The sequence below is a fragment of the Aulostomus chinensis genome, chromosome 14 (assembly GCF_037954235.1).
Source record: "Aulostomus chinensis isolate RoL2024-O1b breed Wild chromosome 14, RoL_Achi_v1.0, whole genome shotgun sequence".
Taxonomy (NCBI): domain Eukaryota; kingdom Metazoa; phylum Chordata; class Actinopteri; order Syngnathiformes; family Aulostomidae; genus Aulostomus; species Aulostomus chinensis.
Window position 1 is genome coordinate 8,619,757 of NC_141333.1, and position 21,497 is coordinate 8,641,253.

At 40.6% G+C, this 21,497-nt stretch overlaps 1 protein-coding gene across 1 annotated transcript; it reads right to left on the bottom strand.

Moving 5' to 3' along the window:
* Positions 1-1,209: 1,209 nt before the first annotated feature.
* On the bottom strand, positions 1,210-20,581 carry rab3ab (RAB3A, member RAS oncogene family, b). The gene is made up of 5 exons (XM_086223335.1): positions 20,495-20,581; positions 9,207-9,431; positions 5,385-5,503; positions 4,859-4,983; positions 1,210-4,503 (listed from the first exon to the last, which is right to left on the bottom strand). The coding sequence occupies exons 2-5, from the start codon at positions 9,429-9,431 to the stop codon at positions 4,313-4,315; spliced, it is 660 nt and encodes a 219-aa protein (XP_086079461.1). The 5' UTR covers positions 20,495-20,581; the 3' UTR covers positions 1,210-4,312.
* Positions 20,582-21,497: the final 916 nt, after the last annotated feature.

Sequence of the window (21,497 nt, forward strand, 5' to 3'; positions counted from 1 at the left end):
GCAGAAACACTGCAGCAAACCTATAAGGGGTAAAATATGCATTGACATACACAATTTTGCCAAACACTAAAAGTTAACAAGGATTCATTAAAGTTATTCTCATTGGATTCTGAATAAATATGGAACTACGAGGCCATGCTGGGTTTGTATGACAGATGGAGGCTATCACTGCATCCAGTGGTGCGAATGATTCTGCAGCACACGGGTGTCTAACTCCCTCTGCTGGCTGATGAATTGCACGCGTTTCGGTAGCAAAGGAGCGTTTTCTGAAATGTATTCTTTAAAATCAGCCTGTCACAAACTTTCCAGGCCAACGATAACTTATCTACGTCTAAGCCTCACACATAACCTGACTCTCCAAGTGTGGATCCACTTCAAAATTATCTTGTGTACATTCACCAAATGATAGTTTTACAAACAGCATAGCTCACTCATTCATCATTGACTGTGAGTGACTAAGCGGAGGGGTTGCAGTCACTTCTTTTTTTTGAAAAAATCTTAAATCAAAGTATGAGTGAATAACTGAGGAAACCGCTGGACAAATGAGACATGAATTAAACCACGTGATGTAAATTTTTATACAATCTTTTTCTGACAGTTTTGCTATGTCGAGAGGCTTAACATTAGCTTTAAGCTAAATACGTGTAGCTGGCTCTTTCTGGAGTCACAAAGCAGTAACGCAGGAGGGATAGAACTATATATTTAAATAAAGTAAATGCTAAATTCACTGTTTGTGTGAAGTATTGCTTTAATGGATTTTTTTTTCAGATTTCCTTTTGTTATTTACATTGTTCTGCCACCATAAACGGTGAAATCTTGAGGTTGTAGGACCATTTGTGTCCAAACATCTGCAAATGCGAGGATTCTGAGCCTTCATATCAACAACTTAAGCAACAGTCCATTAACACCGCCTCACTGTAGGATGCTGACTTCATTAACAAAGCAGGAAACCTGTTAAATAAAAACAGGGCTCTGTATGTTAGCAACATTTTTATTGTTTTACCACAAAGTACAGATAAAAACACCCACAGCATATATTCTCTCACCTTAATGGCCCAAACTGAGGAGGGTTTGTGGAAACAGTGATACAAGACCAAAGTACATGTCATTGCGTGCTAGTAGAAGATCTAATGTCGGCAACCTCTACCAAGCTTGATGGCATTTCTATTGGAGTAGATACTGTAGTGTGTATTGCTTTGTAACTGAGTGAAACATTCATTCACAAGCAAGCCAATGCAGATACAGATCACCATGACTCTTTTGGGGTTTCACCAGCTTTTTCTTTTTCTTTTTTTTTTTTTTTTTTTTTTGCAAGCCTGAGTCAATATAAACTCAATCCACACGTATGACTTCATATATCAGGTTTACATAGGGAGGAAGACATATCAGAAAGGAGAACAGTTTGGGAAAAAAAATAGTCACAACCAGTAAGAAGAAGTAAAAGAGTCTCCACGTGTTTGTTTTGATCACTACCGATCAGTTCTGATAGGAACATCCCAATTTTGGGTGGGACACTTCGATTCAGGTTTGGAAAGTAAAATCCAGTGGATGTTGATTAGATAAAATCCCAAAGCAAAGGTAAATTGCTCTACTATCTGAATTCATTTTCATCGTGCTTTGCCCTCTCAGTCCATAATGTCACATGTTATCATGCTTCTGTGAGATTTTTCAAATTCGTATCGAGCTGCTCTGGAGCACCGACTGGAATGGCAATGACACCAAACATTATTTCCTTAACCAGGGTTCACTCAAGCAGTTGATTTATTAATATTTCATAACATGCGAATTCTGGCATCCCACAGTAAAAACAGCTGCTTCTAAAACAATCTTTGGTGAATTATGAAATAAAGAATACTTAGCAAACCAGTTTCAAGTGAGGAAACTGTCCTGATCGAGTGATGCTGATTTGACCACAGAAACAATGGTAATCGCGATGACAAAATAAGAGAACGCAACATCTAAGTCTTCCATCAACTCAAAATAAAGTCAGCAGCATTAATCCTTATTTGACTTTAAAAATGGGAGGTAAACAAACAAACAAACAAACAAACAAACAAACAAACAAACAAAACATGTAAACTGAAGTCAAGACAAGAGCTCACCAGCTTCTAGAGTAATCATACTGATTCTGTAAAGGTCTTCACTGTGAGCAGCATTTGTTGTTTAAGCAAAAGGGCACTCAGGAATTTTCTCTTCTTTTAAGTAAAGAGTGAAAGCACGACACACACACACACACACACACACAGAGTCTTGTTATTGATCAAAATCTTCTGATCACAAAATAATTACATCGTGGGAACAAGTTCTATCATGTGATCACAAATGATCAAACTGAGAGAACGCGTCTCATCTCATGGTCACAAATTAACTAAATTGAAAAAACAAGTTACATCCCGTTGGCTCTATCAATCAGAGTGAGGGAAGAAAATATATCCTGTGGCCAAAAATGAATCAAACTTTGGGAACAGATATATCTCATGGCAACAAAATTTTATTTTTTTCTCTCTGTGGCCACTCAGGGGCTCTTTGTCACATCAGACTGGATTCTGCGGTGTGCGTGTTTGCTCTGAACTCCACATGTCAGGAATCGTTAGGGTCTCAAAGTCTCAAAAGCAGCTAGCCAATTTTCTGTACAACTGCTGTAGTTTCCAAACAAAGTTGTTCTGCTTTGATGTATTCAGCCAGAAACTACCATTGCTGCACAAGTTTTAATGGTGTTACAAGTAAACCAGTAGATCCCACTACAACCCATTAAGAGCCCATTCTGTTCAGTCTCTTTCCAGTGTCAAACTGGACTAATCAAGGCAAAAACCATGAAAATGATCAAACAAAACAAGAGTTGTCATGTCCCCCATCCCCATTCCAGCCTCTTCTGGAGAAAATTGAATTGTTACGGGAAGTTTTCCGTATTTCCTAAAGTAGTAGTGACCATCACAACAGCTATCAGGAGGAAGAAAACAAAGAGAAGCGCTGTGTTCAAGTCTCACGTCAGAAATAGCCAGCTGATTCAATGACACATCAACCTCTGGGGCTCACAGCAGCTCTGATGCCTGCATCTGGTTTTCTTTGCCTGATGAGGAAATACTGTTCAACCAGGATATGTAGCCTCAGAGGTCACGTCACAGTGAGCAAGGTTTGACCAACACACCGTTTCTTTACATGTTCTTTGTTTTCTTAGCGGTGTAGCGTCCATATGCCGACAAACTTCGGTCACTCTCTGGGTGAAACAACAGTTAGGTTGCAAGCATCTTCTTCTAATCTCACATGCGGTTCTGCGTAGACTCAGAGAACGATAAACCTATGACCAAATTTCCGACTTGCGATTCCCAGTTTAAAGGGTCATTCCACTGCATATTTCTCAGCAGGAGGTGGAAATTTCTGACTCTGCAAAATCTCAGTAAAGCAGCGTGAGACTGAACCAACAAGGAAATGAGGCGAGGAGTTGCTACACGTGCAAACAATTCCACACATCATCCAAACAAACCCCACGTAGACCCCATATATTTGATACTATCCTCATAGAATTTCATAAAGTTCATCTTCAGAAATGCATACCTGTATATATTATATATTGCACAATATTCATATGTACAACTGAAATAAATATAATTAAATAAAATGTGTTTTCTCTTTTTTTAATCTAGCTATATCTTGTTCATACTGTCCCCATTCAGTGTTTAATGTATGTAGAGAATAAAAAGGGAGCAAGAATACAAAAAAAAAGTGTAAAAACGTCAAGAAAAGGCTCAACAAAAACCGGTATCGAGACAACAGATGAAACACAGACGTCTGAATCTGTTGTTGACCCTTTAAAGAAACATAACACACTGATTTGGAACTGATTTCAGGTGGATTGTTCTGTCCTGACAAACACACAACTCAGCTGTTGACTCCCTGGTCACCAGATCCAAGTCTGACATGAAATCAAGTACTGTAAACATCAGAAGGATTTAAATGGCACGATGAGGGCAGACGCCGTCAAATCCTTCCTGTGTAAAACACACTGAGAAACAGGGGAACAAAGGAGCACGGGTCAGGAACCCTCAAGAACCTGAGCTGCAGAGAGTCTGAAACACTTTTCTTCGGCATCAGAACTTGAACAGCAATGACAAAGAAACCGACGCCAACAAACGCTGGACTGCCAACACCTCAGAGTATTTCAGACACTTTCCAAGCTGGTTCTTGTGACCATCAATCCTTTACTAAGTTATAGAAGGAAACAGAAAAGTGAGTGAGAGGGTGATGGAGTATGGACCTGAGGTCCCACTGGAGGAGGACAGAGGGATTGAAGGAAAGTGGGGAGTAGTCATCTCTAACATGCACAGTCCTGATGAGGTGGAGCAGGCTGCTCTGTCAGCTGGGGCCCCTGTTTGGCCCCTGTGATGGCGGGATCACCAGCATCCAGGCTCTCTGACATCTTTTCGCAGATTATATCAACCAGGCGCTCGAAGGTCTGCTTCACGTTGATGTTGTCTTTGGCGCTGGCCTCAAAGAACTCAAATCCTGGAGGGGAATGAGGTGTGAGACATGCAGAAGGGTTTCATGAAGACACTGTTCCTCTGTGTGACTGAATAGTTTAGTGGTGGGGGGTCCTACGGAGTTAGGAACAATTTTAAAGTGAAATATCTCTCTTGTTCTTAAAAATCAACACAAAATTTTGTGCAGAATGCATTTTACGCAATACACTGACAGCTCATCTGAATTGATTGAAAATATTCTACACCTCACCTGCAAATGTCAAAATCTTCTTGAACATTCAGAAACAAAGGAACTATATTTCAGGTTACTAAAATAGTCGGGGTACATAAATCGACCGACAGGTATGACGTGTTTGTCTTTGTGTGAACCGTGTACTCACCAAGGTGTTCGGACAGCTGCCGGCCTCTGTCTCCACTCACCATGCGCTCGTCATCCATGTCACACTTGTTTCCCACCAGCAGCACCTGAGCGTTGTCCCAAGAGTAGGTCTTGATCTGGGTCGACCTGGGGACCGACACACCCATCAGATGGACGGGAAGCTACAACAGCGGTGCAATAAACCGGCGCATCTCTAAATACAAAATCTTTGAATTGATTTTCATTTGTTCTGATGATCTAGATAAGCGGTTCCCAGCCTGGGCTCCACAGACCCTGGGGTGCATAGGGCTGTTAAAGATTTGCGCACACACAGTTTACTTCATACGAAAGTTTGCATAAAACAATTTTTCAATTTTTCATGACATTAGGTCAAGACAGCTATAAAAGATGATCATTATGCCAATAAAGTTTTGGCATGTATATGTCTATTTTTCTGGGGCTCGAGTTTCCTCAGATACCTAAAGGAACGCTACAAGGAAAAAGATCTAGATACTGTATTGTTTCCCCTGTGGTTTCTTATCACATACCAGTCCTGGACAGCATTGAAGGACTCCTCATTGGTGATGTCATACATGAGGATGAAGCCCATGGCTCCTCGGTAGTAAGCTGTGGTTATGGTGCGGTAACGCTCCTGACCCGCTGTGTCCTTAAAAAGACAAACAGGTATGAGAAGTTAATGTGATGTCATAACTGACTTCAGATGTCTTTTTAAGGGGGGTCGGGGTGACATGACTTGATATCAGGTGGTCAGACATCAAACACAGCTCCAAGGTAACAGCCCACGAGGAACCCCTGAAATTTGAGGGCGCTATTTTTTTGTTTGACCTTAACAGTCGTTAAATGACCTCTGACCCTTAACTTGAATCTGAATTATTACCCAAGAATTGAATGGCTGACTTTATTGGGTACATTAAATTTTATATGAGAGGAAGACAAGTCTCCACAGTTTGACTGTGAATAGATTTATGTCCCCACAAAATGAAGAATACACACACCAAGGGTCAAATACTAAACCTGACAGACTAGCGCCTTGCTGCTGTGTTGCATCGTAATATTATTGAAAGTTCTCGGGAGGTTTTCAATCAGCCAGCAGGGAACACCTCATCGGCTCCTCCAGCAGCTCTTGTTGCGCTTCACGTCCTCGCCTCTTCCGCCCTCGCTGGATCTCCTTGGCCACAGATCTAGATGAGCTTGAATTTCAGCACCAAGCTCTAATGAATTCAAAGGGAATGAAGGCCAGGTGTGTGTGATACACAACACCCTGTGTCTCTCCGATCCAACATCATCAATCTGCTGTCAGCATGGAGATCAACACAGCAAACAGGTATCTACTGCACCGTCTGGATGGAAGTAGACATTTGCAATGACTGTATCTCCTGTCTGTATATGCAGAATAATTAGTGAAGTTTCATCTCCATATTTTGTGCTTTAAAGTTCTGCAACAGCGGTTTACATTCTATTCTGGTCATCCTGTCGATGCGCAGCAGACTAAGATCATCGTCATCATCATCATCATCATCATCATCATCATCATCATCACCATCACAGGCCTAAAAAGTCAATGTAGGTAGTGTTGAGTGCTGTTACATAAGAAACACATTGTTAGTCATCTTTCGTGAACCAAAATAGCCTTGAAAATGTACATTAGTACAGGTTATATGCAGATACATTCAAGTGTTACTTTCCCAGCATGCATGATCAGATGTATTTAAGCACTTGATGTTTTAAATGAGAAAAGCGGAGAAATTGGGTCATTGACTTTACTGAACACTGGACTACATTAATGTCTCCATAAAGTCATCCTGCCATTGTAATGACAGCATAAAAACCATCTGCAACAGATACAGTATAAAGAAATAGTGATATTAAGGTTTAAATGAAATTTAAAAAGAGCCATTATTTTACTCTTAAATGGGAAACAGGGTAGATTAAATGATTTTTGTACTAATTTTTGTTTGACTATGTATATTATACTATCCTACACCCTGGACCAAATGAATTTTGGGCCCATATTTTCATTTTCACTCGCCTTCTCAGCCGTGAGGATTCTGAGATGGGGGGTAGGGTGTGTGTGTGTGTGTGTGTGTGTGTGTGTGTGTGTGTGTGTGTGTGTGTGTGTGTGTGTGTGTGTGTGTGTGTGTGGTGTAATAAGTGTTGAGATGTGTAGTAATGGGGGAGGGGAGAACAGCACCCAGTCATCCCTCTCTTGTACTCTGATTGGCTGATTGTTTCCTCCTTACTAGAGGAAGGACCTGGTAAAGGCTGACAACAGAGGCACACACAGAAAAGCATGTATAGCTATCTTTATGAGGACATTTCTCTGGCATTATTCACTCCCTAACCCTCTACCCTCAACTGAATCTAAACCCCAAATCTAACCTCAAAACAAGCTCTTAACACTCCAACCTCCCTTTGAAGGATTGAGGACTGATTACAATAGCAACATGCCAGGAAAAAAATAAAAGACTCACAGTCTCATGTTAAGATCTACATCCTGATACTGACACACCAGTTTCCTTGGGGATCCTGTTCTCCCAACACGCTCCTCTTTACTGGTACAACTGTGTTTGCTGTTAAGCCCTCAGGAGCCCACACACACGTTTGATGTGACCACACAGCTCACACAAACACAATCCTGTTTGTTCTTCAGGCCATGTCACTGAGACTAGCTGTGGTTTTGTCAGTGCTTCTCTTATATTGCATTGCATTGCAGTATTTTTTTTATCCGAATTTCAGCAGAATGAGGAAGCTGCAGAGGTGCTGCTGCAGCTACTGCCTGCAAATGCTTGTGCGTCATGTTCTCACCTTGCCTCCTCAGTGTTCCAGTGAGCACTGAGCATCGCAATACTTGAGTTCCTTGTCTATTGAATATGTATGCACATATTTATATCAGTACTCGTAGCGCGTAATTTGAAACTAGCCAACCGACCCTCATCAAGAAAAACAAAAGAAATGCTGCAGATGCATCACCCGTGTATCTCAATTAACACTGACTAGGATTATCAAATGTAAATGCTTTGATAATGAAATCAAGTACTTCATAGCATTTTTGATAATCAGTTACTGGCAGTTGTACTTTTTTGACATGTATTACTACATGAGGTAGGTCCAACATTCTCGCTTTGACTCGTAATTTCCACGAGACAAGGAAACTGTTCTTTCCTGTCACTTCACTAGAGTTCAGTTCAGTTACTTTGCTTCAATGCAGCCTTAGTCTGTCAGAGTTCAGCGCGTCTCTAGCATCATCAAGTGTGACTTTCACTCTCATCCTGCTTTTAAGTACATCGCAGAGTAAAACTGCCTCTCACTCGCCTGTTCTCAAACTCAAATATGGTAGAAAAAAGGAAACGTTCCCTCTTCAGGGCCCTACGGAATTATAATCTTAATTTTTATTTTTTTAAAAAATGCTCAGAAAATCATTTTTAAGTCTTTAAATGCAAGATTGAAACATTTTCTTTACATCATGTAAATTTAGGTTGACAAACGTTGTAGGAACATTCCCTGCTAGCATTGATGGTAGCTTTGTTTTTTTCATCATGTTTTGGCAGCAGCCTGAGAACAAACGGACACACCCCGAGAGTGCAAAGTGCTCTTTGGACACTCTTAATGTGTGTTATTACAATATAAATGGAGGACAAGAAGGTGCTGACTCAAAAGGAGTGTCCTGGCTCCTGTTCATACACACGCCCTCCATCAGGATAGACAGACGTTTCCACTGGCACAGCTTGAGGATGCATGACGCAGAGACCGCGTACCCTGCGATGTCTGTGGCACACGGGTCCAAGTCTGATTGAACGCTGGTGAACTCTCCAGTACAGCCTGCCAAGCCACACCACTACACCACGACACCATTAGCGGAAGGAGACACACGCCATATGTGACCTGTTTTCCCAGAACCAAATGCCAGAGTGGACCTGAAACTGTCTTGAAATATTTCCTGTGATAAATGGGGATATGCAAATATGGGGAAATTATAGCCACCTGGTTTAGACGTAACCGCTTCATTCACAGTAAACTTGAAAGTGAGTCTCGTTGTCCAGCTCCAGGGGTTCTTCGCAAATGTTTGTGCGGCACATGAAGCAGATTTTTGTTGAACCAATTTTGATAAACCCGTCATTCTGGATATTTGTGACAGAAGCAGTCAAATGGATCAATGATTTTCACACAGATCCAAATTAACAGCCCTGACTATGAATATATGAACTCTAGTTTCTTGCTCAACGTGTCTTTGAACAAGCCTGATATCTTTCTTAAATCTACGAACTCTTTACTCATCCATGCAAGTTCTTCAGCGGCTCATTGGTTTCCTAAATTCATGTAATTCTAAGTAAACTAAACAGATGTCTTACCCAGATCTGCAGTTTGATCCTCTTATCATTTCTGTAGATGGTCTTCACCTTGAAGTCAATGCCCACTGTACTGACGAAGGCGGGTGTGAAGGAGTCATCGGCATAACGGAACAAGAAGGAGGTTTTCCCCACGCTGCTGTTGCCGATGATGAGGATCTTAAACATGTAGTCAAAGTTCTGGTCTGAAGACTCCTTCTGTCCGTAGGTAGCTGTTGCCGAGGCCATCTGTGGACAGAGACGGAAGAAAGACCGCTGTGACATCTCCATGTGGCAATGACCTTTATTGATAGAACAAGGTTGAGTTTCCTGATCAATCCACCTCCATCATTATAGTGATGTAATCCCAGTTTCAGGGGAAAGTCTCCAATTTATCTTGACATTCCACACTGAAATATCCATACATTTGTATTGTTGTAGGTTATATTACAGGGCTAGATAGTGTAACACTGGAAATAGGATTAGAATAAATCATGAAGAGACGGAGCAACTGAGGCGCGTATCCGTTTCAACCTCAAGATTCACAAACAATATCAAGAAGGTAAAACAGCAGCAACAAGCGAGCACTCGGAGAACAAATACCTCCGTGTACCTCGACTATACATCTGTACATCGAGAGTAATCCTGATGTAAATCAAATGCCTGTCTAGTTTAGAAAGGATCCGACCACGTGGAGTAGAGTCGTTACAGTTTCATGTTCTACAGTGAAATATCAAATTCAGGAGTCGCCACATTAACACTGTTAAATGAGCACCTCTTCACGGTAACCCATCGCCAAGGACTATAGGGAGTTACGATCAATTTCAAGAAGAGGCTGATCGATCAGCTGGTTAGAGTACATCTAACGGTTTAAAACCAAAAAAAATCAATCAAACGGTTTAAACCAAAAAACAACAACATGTAATTTCTCGTTGCCACCAGTTGGCGCTATGTACTATTGGACCTGCAATTTAAGTGATTTTTTTTTTTTTTTATGTGACCCTGCTGACAGACAAATGGAGAGACGCCCCTGAAAACCTGACCTCATTGGTAACAAGAACTGACTCTGGTTGAAGTTTTCATCTTATGCAGCGAAGAAAAGAGGGAAAACAAAAAAAGAAAGAAAAAGACAGCAGTGAGTCTTGGTCCACATAACCCTGAACCAGATTCTACAAATTGCAAGTGTTTGTGGTCCCACCTGTTTTCAGATTAAAGCTCACTTTCAATGTGTGTGTGTGTGTGAGTGTGTGTGTGTGTGTGTGTGTGTGTGTGTGTTGTGTGGAGAAACTGAATGAAAGAGCGAGTGGTTTCTACTACGTGTGAGGTGAGTAAATGCAGAGCAGCTGCGCTGGCAGGTGAGCCACTCGCAGTTGGAACTCTCACAGGCAGCTGTGATTCAGCGGCAAGTTTCCCACGTCACTGCTAACCGTACGCAGCTCCGCACCGACCCCTGAGCTACTCTTGCTGGAAACCTGTCTTTCAGTTTGTATACAAGATTTTCTGCTTGAGTGACACAGCCAGAAAATTTGATTTCAGTTGATTCCTACACTATAATATCATACCGCTGACCATTTTAAAGACATTTCTTAAAAGAGGTTGATTTTAACCACTTTATTCATCAGTCGGACTCTTACTTCACTGTTTCGCTCGTTTTCAATCACCATGCCCCAAGTGAAACACACCTGTGAAACCATTAGCTGTTTGTCTGTTCCTCCAGTTGTATTACAGGTGGTTCAGCATCCCAACTACTGATATTTGTTAGTATTTAAATCATTTATATTGAATTAGACTCCACTGAAAAAAATCTTCTTCCAACCTAAGTTTCCTTAACAGATACCAACTGCTGTCACCAAGGCCTCGAGATCAGGACACTACTGCTATTGTAAATTGGTAAAGTGGGAACTGATGCTTTTTTGTGCTGTGCTGCTGCTGTTCAGAATGTCACAGCCAGTTAAACCTGCAATCAACTGTGGTTTTAACTGAGTCATATTTTCATTATTCACAGTGAAAAACCTGCATCACTGCTGGAGTATGGATTTGAGAACTAGCAAGAGTAAAGTAGACCTTTAAGCGCATTTGGACATGCAAGATGTCTAAACTGGCGTGAATGAAGATACCGCGATGAAAAGTTGATGCGCTTTATGGACGAGAAGGGACCCATGAACTGGGTTGTAAATTACATTAGGAGGCTGTTAGGGGGAAGTAATTAGTAGTCTTAAGATAATGAGCAGTCTGTCATCGCACATCTGCATCCTGTGATAAATGTGTTCTACCACGAACAGTAACAATCATTTCACTAAGATTCTGAACTATTTTTGAACCAGAAGAGACTACAATTCTCATCAAGGTCCTCTTAATATTAGTGTAAGATAAAGATCTCCCCAATAAATCAGATCTGTATCAAAATGGAAAATGATTCCACAAGCTGCACCCCTGCACCAAGTTTTTTGAAAGTCGGCCCTTTTTGCACAACCCTGCAGACGGACAGCGCTGAATGCACACTCCTCTGCAGAGATAATGAAATTAAACCAAGGACTCTCTGAGCTCGAGAGGCACAATAGCACACAAAAGTTCCTTCCTCTAATTAATGTTGTTAAAAAAAAATGATACAGTGGCAGTATAATAGGTGACAGTGATAAAACGTTTGCTTCACGGTGATTCATCAAAGCAGCCTTTGACAATATTGAGGGAGGAGGTATGTGAATTTTCTCTACTGGTAAATTGTTGGAGACAAATGGCTCTATCAGTCATAATCAGCTGGAGATGTGTGAGGAATAATTTATCTTGTATGCAGTGAAGGGGAAGTAGCTGCAGGCCAAGTTGCTGTTAGTTCAGAGTTTGATATGCATTACTGGCATACTAAAATATCTTTGGAGCCAGCATTCAGATCTGAAACATGTTGATTAACTGCACAGATGAAGGAGGTGCAGAATCCCAGAGATGCAGGTAGATGCACGACCTGCTACAATGAACCTTCAGATTAAAGTATCGGCAGTAAAAAAGAAAACATACCCTGACGTCTGCTGCAACACCAATCAGATTTCAGATTTGTAGTCTCCACTCTCAAAAATAACTGCAGCTGAAATGTATCTGAAGTGCTGCACTCTGCAGTTTGTTACCGCAACTCAAAGGGCTTCTGTGTATCATCCACTGCAAACCCCAAAACCTCAGCGAGTGAAATTATTTCCACAAATACAGTGAGACGAAGATGAGTGTATGAGAACAGGAGAGAGAGGGAGTGACACGCTGCTGTCAGTCTATTCTCATATATACACAGGGTTTATTCACCCTTTAAAAAGTATAATTTTAACACATCAGGCACCTTTCAAGGTACCTAAATAAAAATAGATGGAGAAGTGATGGAGAAACAGGCAGTTACTCTGGTACCTCTTGTATTATTTCACTAGCTGTCACTACAGTAATATATGTTTTACCATTTGTTCCAGGAACTTCCATACTGGACCAGACTTCACACACGATTAGTGAATGTTGTCTTTTGCTTCTTGCATAGGCCCACCCTCAACGCTGCCTGTGTCGGAACAAGAGATCAGAATTCCAGCAACAAACACACGGTTTAAGTAGACAACGTGTTTCGAGCTCCTCTGACGTGACGTTATGAGAGACATTCTGACTCTGGATGTCCGTCCCGGCTGAACACGCCGATACCCAGCATTCCCGGCCTGAACTGAACAAGCACTTCAGCAGAGCTAAAACACACAGCACATAGCGAGCACGGCACATAGCGAGCACGGTAGAAACACCAGGACTAAACTGATTGAAGAAAACTTGTCAGCTCTTGAAAGGATGATGACTTCAGCCCACAGGACTTGAGGGGTTCAGAGCCCTGCTCTATATTTAGACTGTTATCTTAACGTGACTGCAGTGGAACACTAGAACTCTCAGGGAATAAAGTGCAAACAAAACAACTCCAACCTCCTATCAGCTTACACGAAGGAACAGAGAGATGCTTCCTAAATAATGGAGAGGCACCGACCCTTCCTCAAAGTGCCGACCGTTTGTTACGCAAAGGCAGAACAGACGTCTTCTGTCCTGCTCGCTGCCAGAGGAAGCAGAGGACAAAAATAATAACAGAGCAGAAGTTAATGTGAATAACACTTGATCTGTTTGAAAAAGGTAGCTTGTTCCCGGCTTCTTCAAATGAAATGGTTTTTGACAGGTTTGTTTTTTTTTTTTTTGCCTGAATCAACTCATAAGCATAAGTACTGTTTCGTCTCCATTTTTTGGTGTTTCATGAAAAACTTGGAAAAAAAAACGACTGAGCCGATTATTTATGGAAGACGACGACATCATTAAATACAAGATATGAGCTAAAAGCCTAAAATTAAACGTATTCTGAGTGGTAAAGTGTGTGTTGAACATATCATGCATAATCAGGAATTGGATTTCAATTTATTGTACAATTTACATTTAAAGCTTCATTTTCTTTCAGTCTTGGGACTTTGCTTGATTTTGACAAGTGCAAGGAGTGTGTGTGTGTGTGTGTGTGTGTGTGTGTGTGTGTGTGTGTGTGTGTGTGTGTGTGTGTGTGTGCGTGTGTTAAAGAACTACCTGACACAAACTTTTTGTCATGAAATCACATTGCACTTCTCCTCTCGGTGTGACGGAGTCTCTCTGGCTACTTAATTACACTGTCTCATTCTTTCGTACACTTCCCACTTCCCGTGTCTGCCGAGGGTTGTAACATTCATCACCAGGTAAACTGAGAACTGAGACCTGCATTGCTGCCCATGCATTGATCTCCAACAACCTATATATATATATATATATATATATATATATATATATATATATATATATATATATATATATATATATATATATATATATATATATATATATGATAAACACAGTCCCTGTATAACTGCTATTTCCAACAGAAAACAAACCAGACTCAAGCAAAAAAGAAAAAAAGAACAGAAGAAAATGAGTTCCAATCAAGATCGAGTGATGAAGCATTTTTTCATTTCTTAATGTCTACATGACCAATCAGATTGCTTGGTCTGAACCATCATTGTGGAATATTTTGGTAACTTTAAGTTTTCTGTTTGTCTATATGACAATAAACTAGCCCTTTAATCAACCAAAATGCAAGAAATGTCACAGCAAACAAGCAGGAAAAGGTCACGCTTGATCACAAACAGGGTTAGGTGTTGGATTCCCAAGCTTATTAAAAATGGATCTGCTCATGTTACTCCTGTGTCTACTCAGCTCCACGCAAACTGGAACGTACACATTCATTCGCTAAATCTGCTTCAACTTGATGTTTAAATTTAAGTTGATGGGTACGCAGAAAAGCCCAACTGTTGGTTTAACATCTTAAAAAAGGAAATAAATATGACCAACGTTAATAAGAGAGAAGGTTAACAATGAACAGCGGCTGTTTAAAGTCTGGCTCTCGTCACACACTATCACAGCCTGTCAGGGGCTTTTCTGAAGAGGCTGCTCAGAGTCGGCTGTGTGTGACGGTGTGGTGAGATTACCGCAGCCTTCCCTCCGAGTTTATCTGAGGAGAGGAGAGTTGGCTCAACCTTCACCAAACACTAATTCAATACAGAAGCTTACAGACTCAGTCCTGCTTAATTTCAAAGTAATTAACAAATTCTCATTATGCAAATGTCCTTCAGCCTGCAGGATGCTGCGGGTGCTTTTCACTCTGCCTTGATGGTCGAGGGACTGTGCACAGAATCAGGTGTGCAGAAATGAGACAATAAAATATGAATTTGTTACTATTTAACATCTGAAAAACAAGCAAAAGAAAAACAACGATATTAAAACATGATTTAGAGTCGAATCGTGGTTTTGAGGTTCGCATGAAACCCGAGCAAAAGTTTCCAGGTTTCTGATCATCAGTTATAGTATTCCTCAGAACCGCATCCTCTCAATATTTCTTAGAAATGCAGCATGGAAACGTTTAATCCATTAGCTGATGGAAAGAAAAGTAATCTCCTCATATTTTGATAATTGTTTTTTTTTAGTCTTTCTTTTCCCAAGTAAAAATATCGTAGGGTCTTTGGACTGTTGGCTGGACGGAAGAAGTAATCTGACCGTGTCACTTTAGGATCTGGGTAACTGTGATGAGCATTTCTCATGTTCTTGAGTGAAAAGATTAATTATGAAAATAATCAGCAAATGAATCGATGTTGAAATTAATTATCAGTTGCAGCCCTGCGCCAGTTTTTTTGGGTTTTTTTTTATTCATGCTGCAGTATTCTGGTGTCTGTCTGGAACTTCAGATAACATAACCACGTTTATCAAATCGAGATAAAGACACTTACAAGCACAACATAGCCGAGACACTCTGAAACCATGACAATAAGCAGGACACCGTTTTGATGCGCAGCCTTTATCCCCCGGGGGAAATCTGAATGCAGGGGGTACTAAAACAATTTAACCCATCATGAAATACAACATGAAAAAAACAACAAACACAAAACAGAAACTAGTATCAATATTAAAAATCATACATGGTATATATGTGGTATTGCTTTATTGAAATTCCAGTATAGGGATGTATTTTTCTCACGCTTAATCATTGCGGCTCTATTGATGTCATACTGCTGAATCATCAGCCAGCCTCTTCGCAGGGATCAATAAAGTTTCCTCTGGTATCGATGTTGTTCTCATATTTGCTGGAAAATATCGTAGCGCTTGTTCGACACGTGAAAAATATCTTTAAGACTTTCAACATTCTTGCACACAAAGTGATTCTAACTCGCACAGTTTGCCTCTCAAGTGTGACAGGAGAAGATAAAGGAGCCAAAAATCACCTCTAAAGTGATCGCTTACATCTTTCACCCTAAGAGAGAAAGTGATCGCTTACATCTTTCACCCTAAGAGAGAAAGTGATCGCTTACATCTTTCACCCTAAGAGAGAAAGTGATCGCTTACATCTTTCACCCTAAGAGAGAAAGTGATCGCTTACATCTTTCACTCTCGGTGCGTCACACTCGTCATCAGCAACCCAAAACAGGACCTTAAGAAGAGACGTCGTCTTAGAGGTTACGTGGGACAAAATGGAGACTGACACACTCGGCTCCTTGGTCACAGACGAGTTCAGAGGGATGGAAGAGGACGTGCGTGGTTTCTATCGGGGCCTCAACACGTGAACAAAGAGGCCTCTCATAATAAAACTGTAATCTACTGATTCATACAACAGCAATTCATTCTACCTGCGTTGATTTCACTGCTCAGGTTTCATTGTATTTTGATATCATAGAGCAGAAAATGGAAGAGTTTTTATTGCAGTTGAGGTTATGAAAATGCATCGTTTTAAATATTTCACATAAATAAACATGAAGGAGATTCATGAGAAGGAGTTCTGCTACTTCACATTGCTTTTTATCAGCAACCGGACGCTCATCTAACTCAGAGCTCTGATTTACTGGAGAGAAGAAAATAGTCTATCCAGATTTTCTGCCTCTTTAACCACAGGAAGAGGTTGCTGGGTTTTTTTTTCATTCTAATTCAATCATGACTAAGAGCTGCGTGTTTCTGTACTAGACAATGACATCATCAAGCTCTCCCCTAAACCTGTCACTGGGAGAAGATTGATGGCTGGAAGGAGAGAGATTGATCCGGAGCTAAGAGCTGCTGCGGCCAGCTAATCAGCACCTTTTAATCAGTATCGGCTCACTTCCTGTCGGTCGACAGCTAATCCTCCGCTAATCCCAGATCACCCAAACACCTTCCCGCTAAAAGACAGCGACCAAACCAGCTGAGACAAGCGACAGCAACATATCTAACTAAAGCCGACCCCAGAGGCAACATTATAAACACCAAAGTAGGCAGAAGAATTATGTGAATGCTGAGATAACCCTATTGGTTTAAGTTCGGTCAATTTTTTAAAAAGACCGATCTCTGGGAAGGAAGCTTGAAGATGCAGGTTGATCCTGCATGTCTGGCTGATGTCCCACTATCAGGAGCAACAAATGCATGAATGTGCCAAAATACCAAAAGCTGCAAAATATAAAAGCTAGATTTACAAATACAGCAGCGGGACATCAAGGTCAGAAACTAGCTAATGTCTCCTCACACTCTCCTATTATTTCAGCACAAAAAGGCATAATAAAAGGGGGTGGGGTATTTGTGGGTTTTACCATTTCACAGGTCAAAGGTCAGACAGATACAGCCCCTTTTAAGACAAACAAATGAGATCTGCTGTGTTAGCACTAGCAACAAATGCCCTTCTTAATGCAAATGAATGGATGGCAAATTCTGCTTACGTTAAATGTCCAGTAGCCAGTTAAATTCACACAGGAAAAAAAAACAAAAACATTTGGAATCAGAACTAATGGTAAATGTGGTAAATCTGAACTATGTCACAGACTAGCAGAACACCGAGGAACAGAATAATAATCTAAAAGGAGAATAAAGTTATTTTGTAAAGGTGAGGATATGTTGCGGTTCCATTTTCTCTCTCTCTCTCACACACACACACACACACACACACACACACACACAGACCAGTAAAACAAAATCAATTCAGTTTGAGGGTTTATTGCCGTTTTCTGACAAGTTCAGCAGTTGTTTGACCTCTAACCCTTGTGGAAAACCGCAGGCGCCATTGTCTGCTGGGTTGTTGCGCTTCTAAAACAATGAGTTTCAATGAAAATCCTGTTGCTGCCAGAAAAAAAATGTCACTGGAAAGAATCAAAATAAAACAGAAAATGGAGAATCTCTGAATGGAGATTTGAATTTCACAGTTGCTTTCTCAGGTTATGAGGGTTGACAGGAGCTGTCCGTGGTGCTGAAGCGCTATTGGTTTTAATCTTGCAGTTTTAGAAACTGTTCATTAAACAAATAAAGAGTACCCCTTCACATTGACGTGACATGGCTTTTGTTAAACTGAATTCATGAGAATTGTTTAAGCAGCTGAAACTTAAGACACAGCGTAGGCGGACCAGTAGCTAAGAACTACGAAGTGTCTCCTCATTCCAAAACAAAAATATCTCTTCCAGTTTAAATTCAACTTAAAAATTCATATTTAAAATGCTCCTCTGAGGAGGGAGTCTGCTTATGAGTGAAATTGGGGTTTTTTTGTTTCTTGCTTGAGTGAAAGAAAAAAACCTCACTGATATTCTGAGAAAAATCAATGTGTTGAAGTGGGAAATTTGACAACATCTCCCGCTCTGAACATCCTGTCTATTTAATGTCTTATCTTGCCTTGTTAACAAAAGCAGGAAATCATTTGTGTTTCTGCCTCATGACGCAAATCCACTCTTTAACTTTTACGGGTTTCTCCTTCAATGCAGAATCATGGTCGTTTTTGTGAAATCCTGCTGACAGAAAAGTCTTTTCGTTGAAGGTGATTAATCTATCAAGAAGCATTTAAATAATCTGATGTTCTATTTAAAGCCCTGTAACATCAGCAATAAACGCTCTTTAATAAAATCCAATAATCAAGCCCAGCTTATTCGCTCGAGTGAGAAACTATGACTATGAAAGCACTGAGACAGAAGATGTCTCCTCCGCTCTTATGTAGCAGGTTTCCTGAGATGGCATTTTCCCCCTTTTCCTCCAATCACGTGCCTCCTTTTCTAGGAAGCGCGTGGATGCAGATGAGTGGAGCTAAAAATAGCATCTCTTCATCTTTTTTCTTCTCCACAGCAAACAGAAATGCAGAGCGGGCCGTGGGGGGCTGGGGGGTGCAGTCGGGATGCAGGGAGCTGATGCAGGTGAATCCAGGACGGGTGGATTAAAAACAGCCAGAGGTCTCAACATCAACCTGTACATATTTTCTCTCTGATATACCTGCCGTCTCCTTCGACTCTCTTGTGTATAATTCCAATTTCCAAAACATAACGCCACTGAAAAATGTAATTGTTCCTAAAAATATGATTGTAGCAGTCAACTTTCTGCTTTTTTTCTGGTACTTTTAGGTTTTGATATTGATATAAATAGTCCAGCTATTGATAGTTTGAATCGGCTGAGAACCATTATTGATATTTGATAAAGACGTTCTGGCATTTCTGTCCTTCAGATGCTCTCTCTAGCGAATACACAGCTCTAAACCACCACGGGAAAAGAAACATCTCGACTGAATGCAGGGGATTTTCTTTTAGTAGGAGCGGGTCTTTAATGAACAAAATAAACGTCAGACAAGAATCTTTTAAAATTATATTAACATCGGAAATGCAAAATCAAAGAAACCATCTGACTTTAGTTTTTCGTTGTTGTTTGTTTCTTCTGTAGCACCATGGATATATGTTTTCCATTGAGAAAGAACAGACGCATCACTTTTGCCCTCAGGTCTGACTGCCAGTAACTTTATTGTCAGCACACTTATCTTCAGCCTAATTTGAAGCCAACAATAATCTAATGTCCCATCGTCTGTGCTGATCCTGGAACATCCTTGATTTTAACCAAACTGCTGACAGGCTGAGCTGAATCAATAATTCAATTATCACAGAGAGTAAAAAATACTGTAAGACTTTGAAATCTTTTGTGGACAAGAGTCAAACACACACACACACACACACACACACACACTTATGGAATTTCGCAGCATCGATAAAAATATATTGTATGATGTTGTAAATTATGATCGGTTTCTCAAAACCACGTTGTCATGTTGCATTAAGGGAAGAACAAACACTGAATGACTCAGTTATGCAGATTTAAGTTACTTGCAATTGTCATGAAGACACTAACCGAGATTTGACGAGTGAAAATGTTTTAGTTGACCACGGAAAACAGCAGTGGCCCAGTAGTGCTCCTCTCCAACCGCATTTAATTTGGGACCTCATCCATCGATATTCCAATGTGCTACTGAGACGTATGTGGCATTATTTGATCTTCTTTCTATCTTGTTTCATGATAACATTATAAAAATGTTATTTCCCAACCCCAACAAAAAAGACACTCTTGTCAATTTAATGAGGGGAATTAACTGGTAATACTATTTTATTGTTTTTAATATCTCAGATCCATTTGGACCCGCTTTCTGGATTTTAAACAATCGGACAGTGAAACGCTTTTACCCGCAGGACGGGCCCTGAGTCACACCACAGATCCTTCAGAGAACCACCAGCTCTGGCCCCCAACATCCATCCACCGCTCAGCCGAATACATACACCGTTTTATCTCTGGGAATGAAGCTTTTGTGGTTTTCACAATGAAAACAGCTGCTCCATCACCTGCATCGTCTATGAAACGATTTCATTCTGAAATTATTAGTTAGAGATTTGAATTAAATCACCATTAAAAGAGCAAATAACCAAAACAGTGCAGCACAAAAACAGAACAGTGTTAATTTTTTATGTGAATAAGACGAATAAAGACCGAAATCGCACCTTTGTCGATTTCTTTCCGGCTATCCACCGCGTCCAGCACCCGCAGAGACACCACTACCGTCAGGTTAGAAAAGATGAGCAAGCACACTTCCGGTTAAGAATTTCCAGAAAAAAAGACTGGTAAATTCAGCGTAAGTGTGATGCCATAGTGCGGGAAAAAAACATGTTTGATATAACTTATTTAAATGTGAAGTTGCAAAAGTCAAAATGAAGTCATTCCGTTTTACCTACCTTTCATACTTTTGGTACACCGGCTTATTTTAGAATTTATTTTGAAACGATGACTGATTTCCGGTATTTCTCTAGCTCCGCCTCGTCACGCTTAATGAATCACAAGAGGGCGGTGTATTGACAGCCCGTCTGACCAATCAGAAGCTGCGCTGTAAACCGACCTGAAATATTCCTCCTCAAACACTCAACCAGTCATTTATTATTGAAGAGCGCTGCTGGAGGGACTGAATTACTGATGAAGAGGTCAATAACCGCTGCTGCCACCTTCACCCAGTAACAAACTCTGCTGCTACGATGAGAACTGTAAAATATCACCACACAATCACGCAGTAGAAGCCAAGAACAGGAAGATACATAGATAAGAATCGATATCTTTAAACGCAATGAAAATATTATAAAGGTATTTTATGAGACAACAGTATCAGTACATGCAGACATTTGGATACATTTTTTTTAAAATAACTAGCTGTAATAGCTGAGGGGAAACACAGGGGGGAGCTCCACACACGCACACACACACACACACTGGCGGTCAGACTGCTTGTGTATCTCATTGTCATTCAACAGCTCTATCAGCAAAGACAGCACATGCGAAAACACAAGCTGTCTGGTTCCAAATGACACTCTTTATTCAATCCCGTTTTTCCTGTAATTTTATCGTTCTCGTGAAATACAGTGAAATAAATCTACCTTAAAATGTTTAATCTAACTTTAGCACCAATTTAGAAAAGCCTGTGAAACACCTTGTTCCCTCAATCCCGTGGTTTTTTTT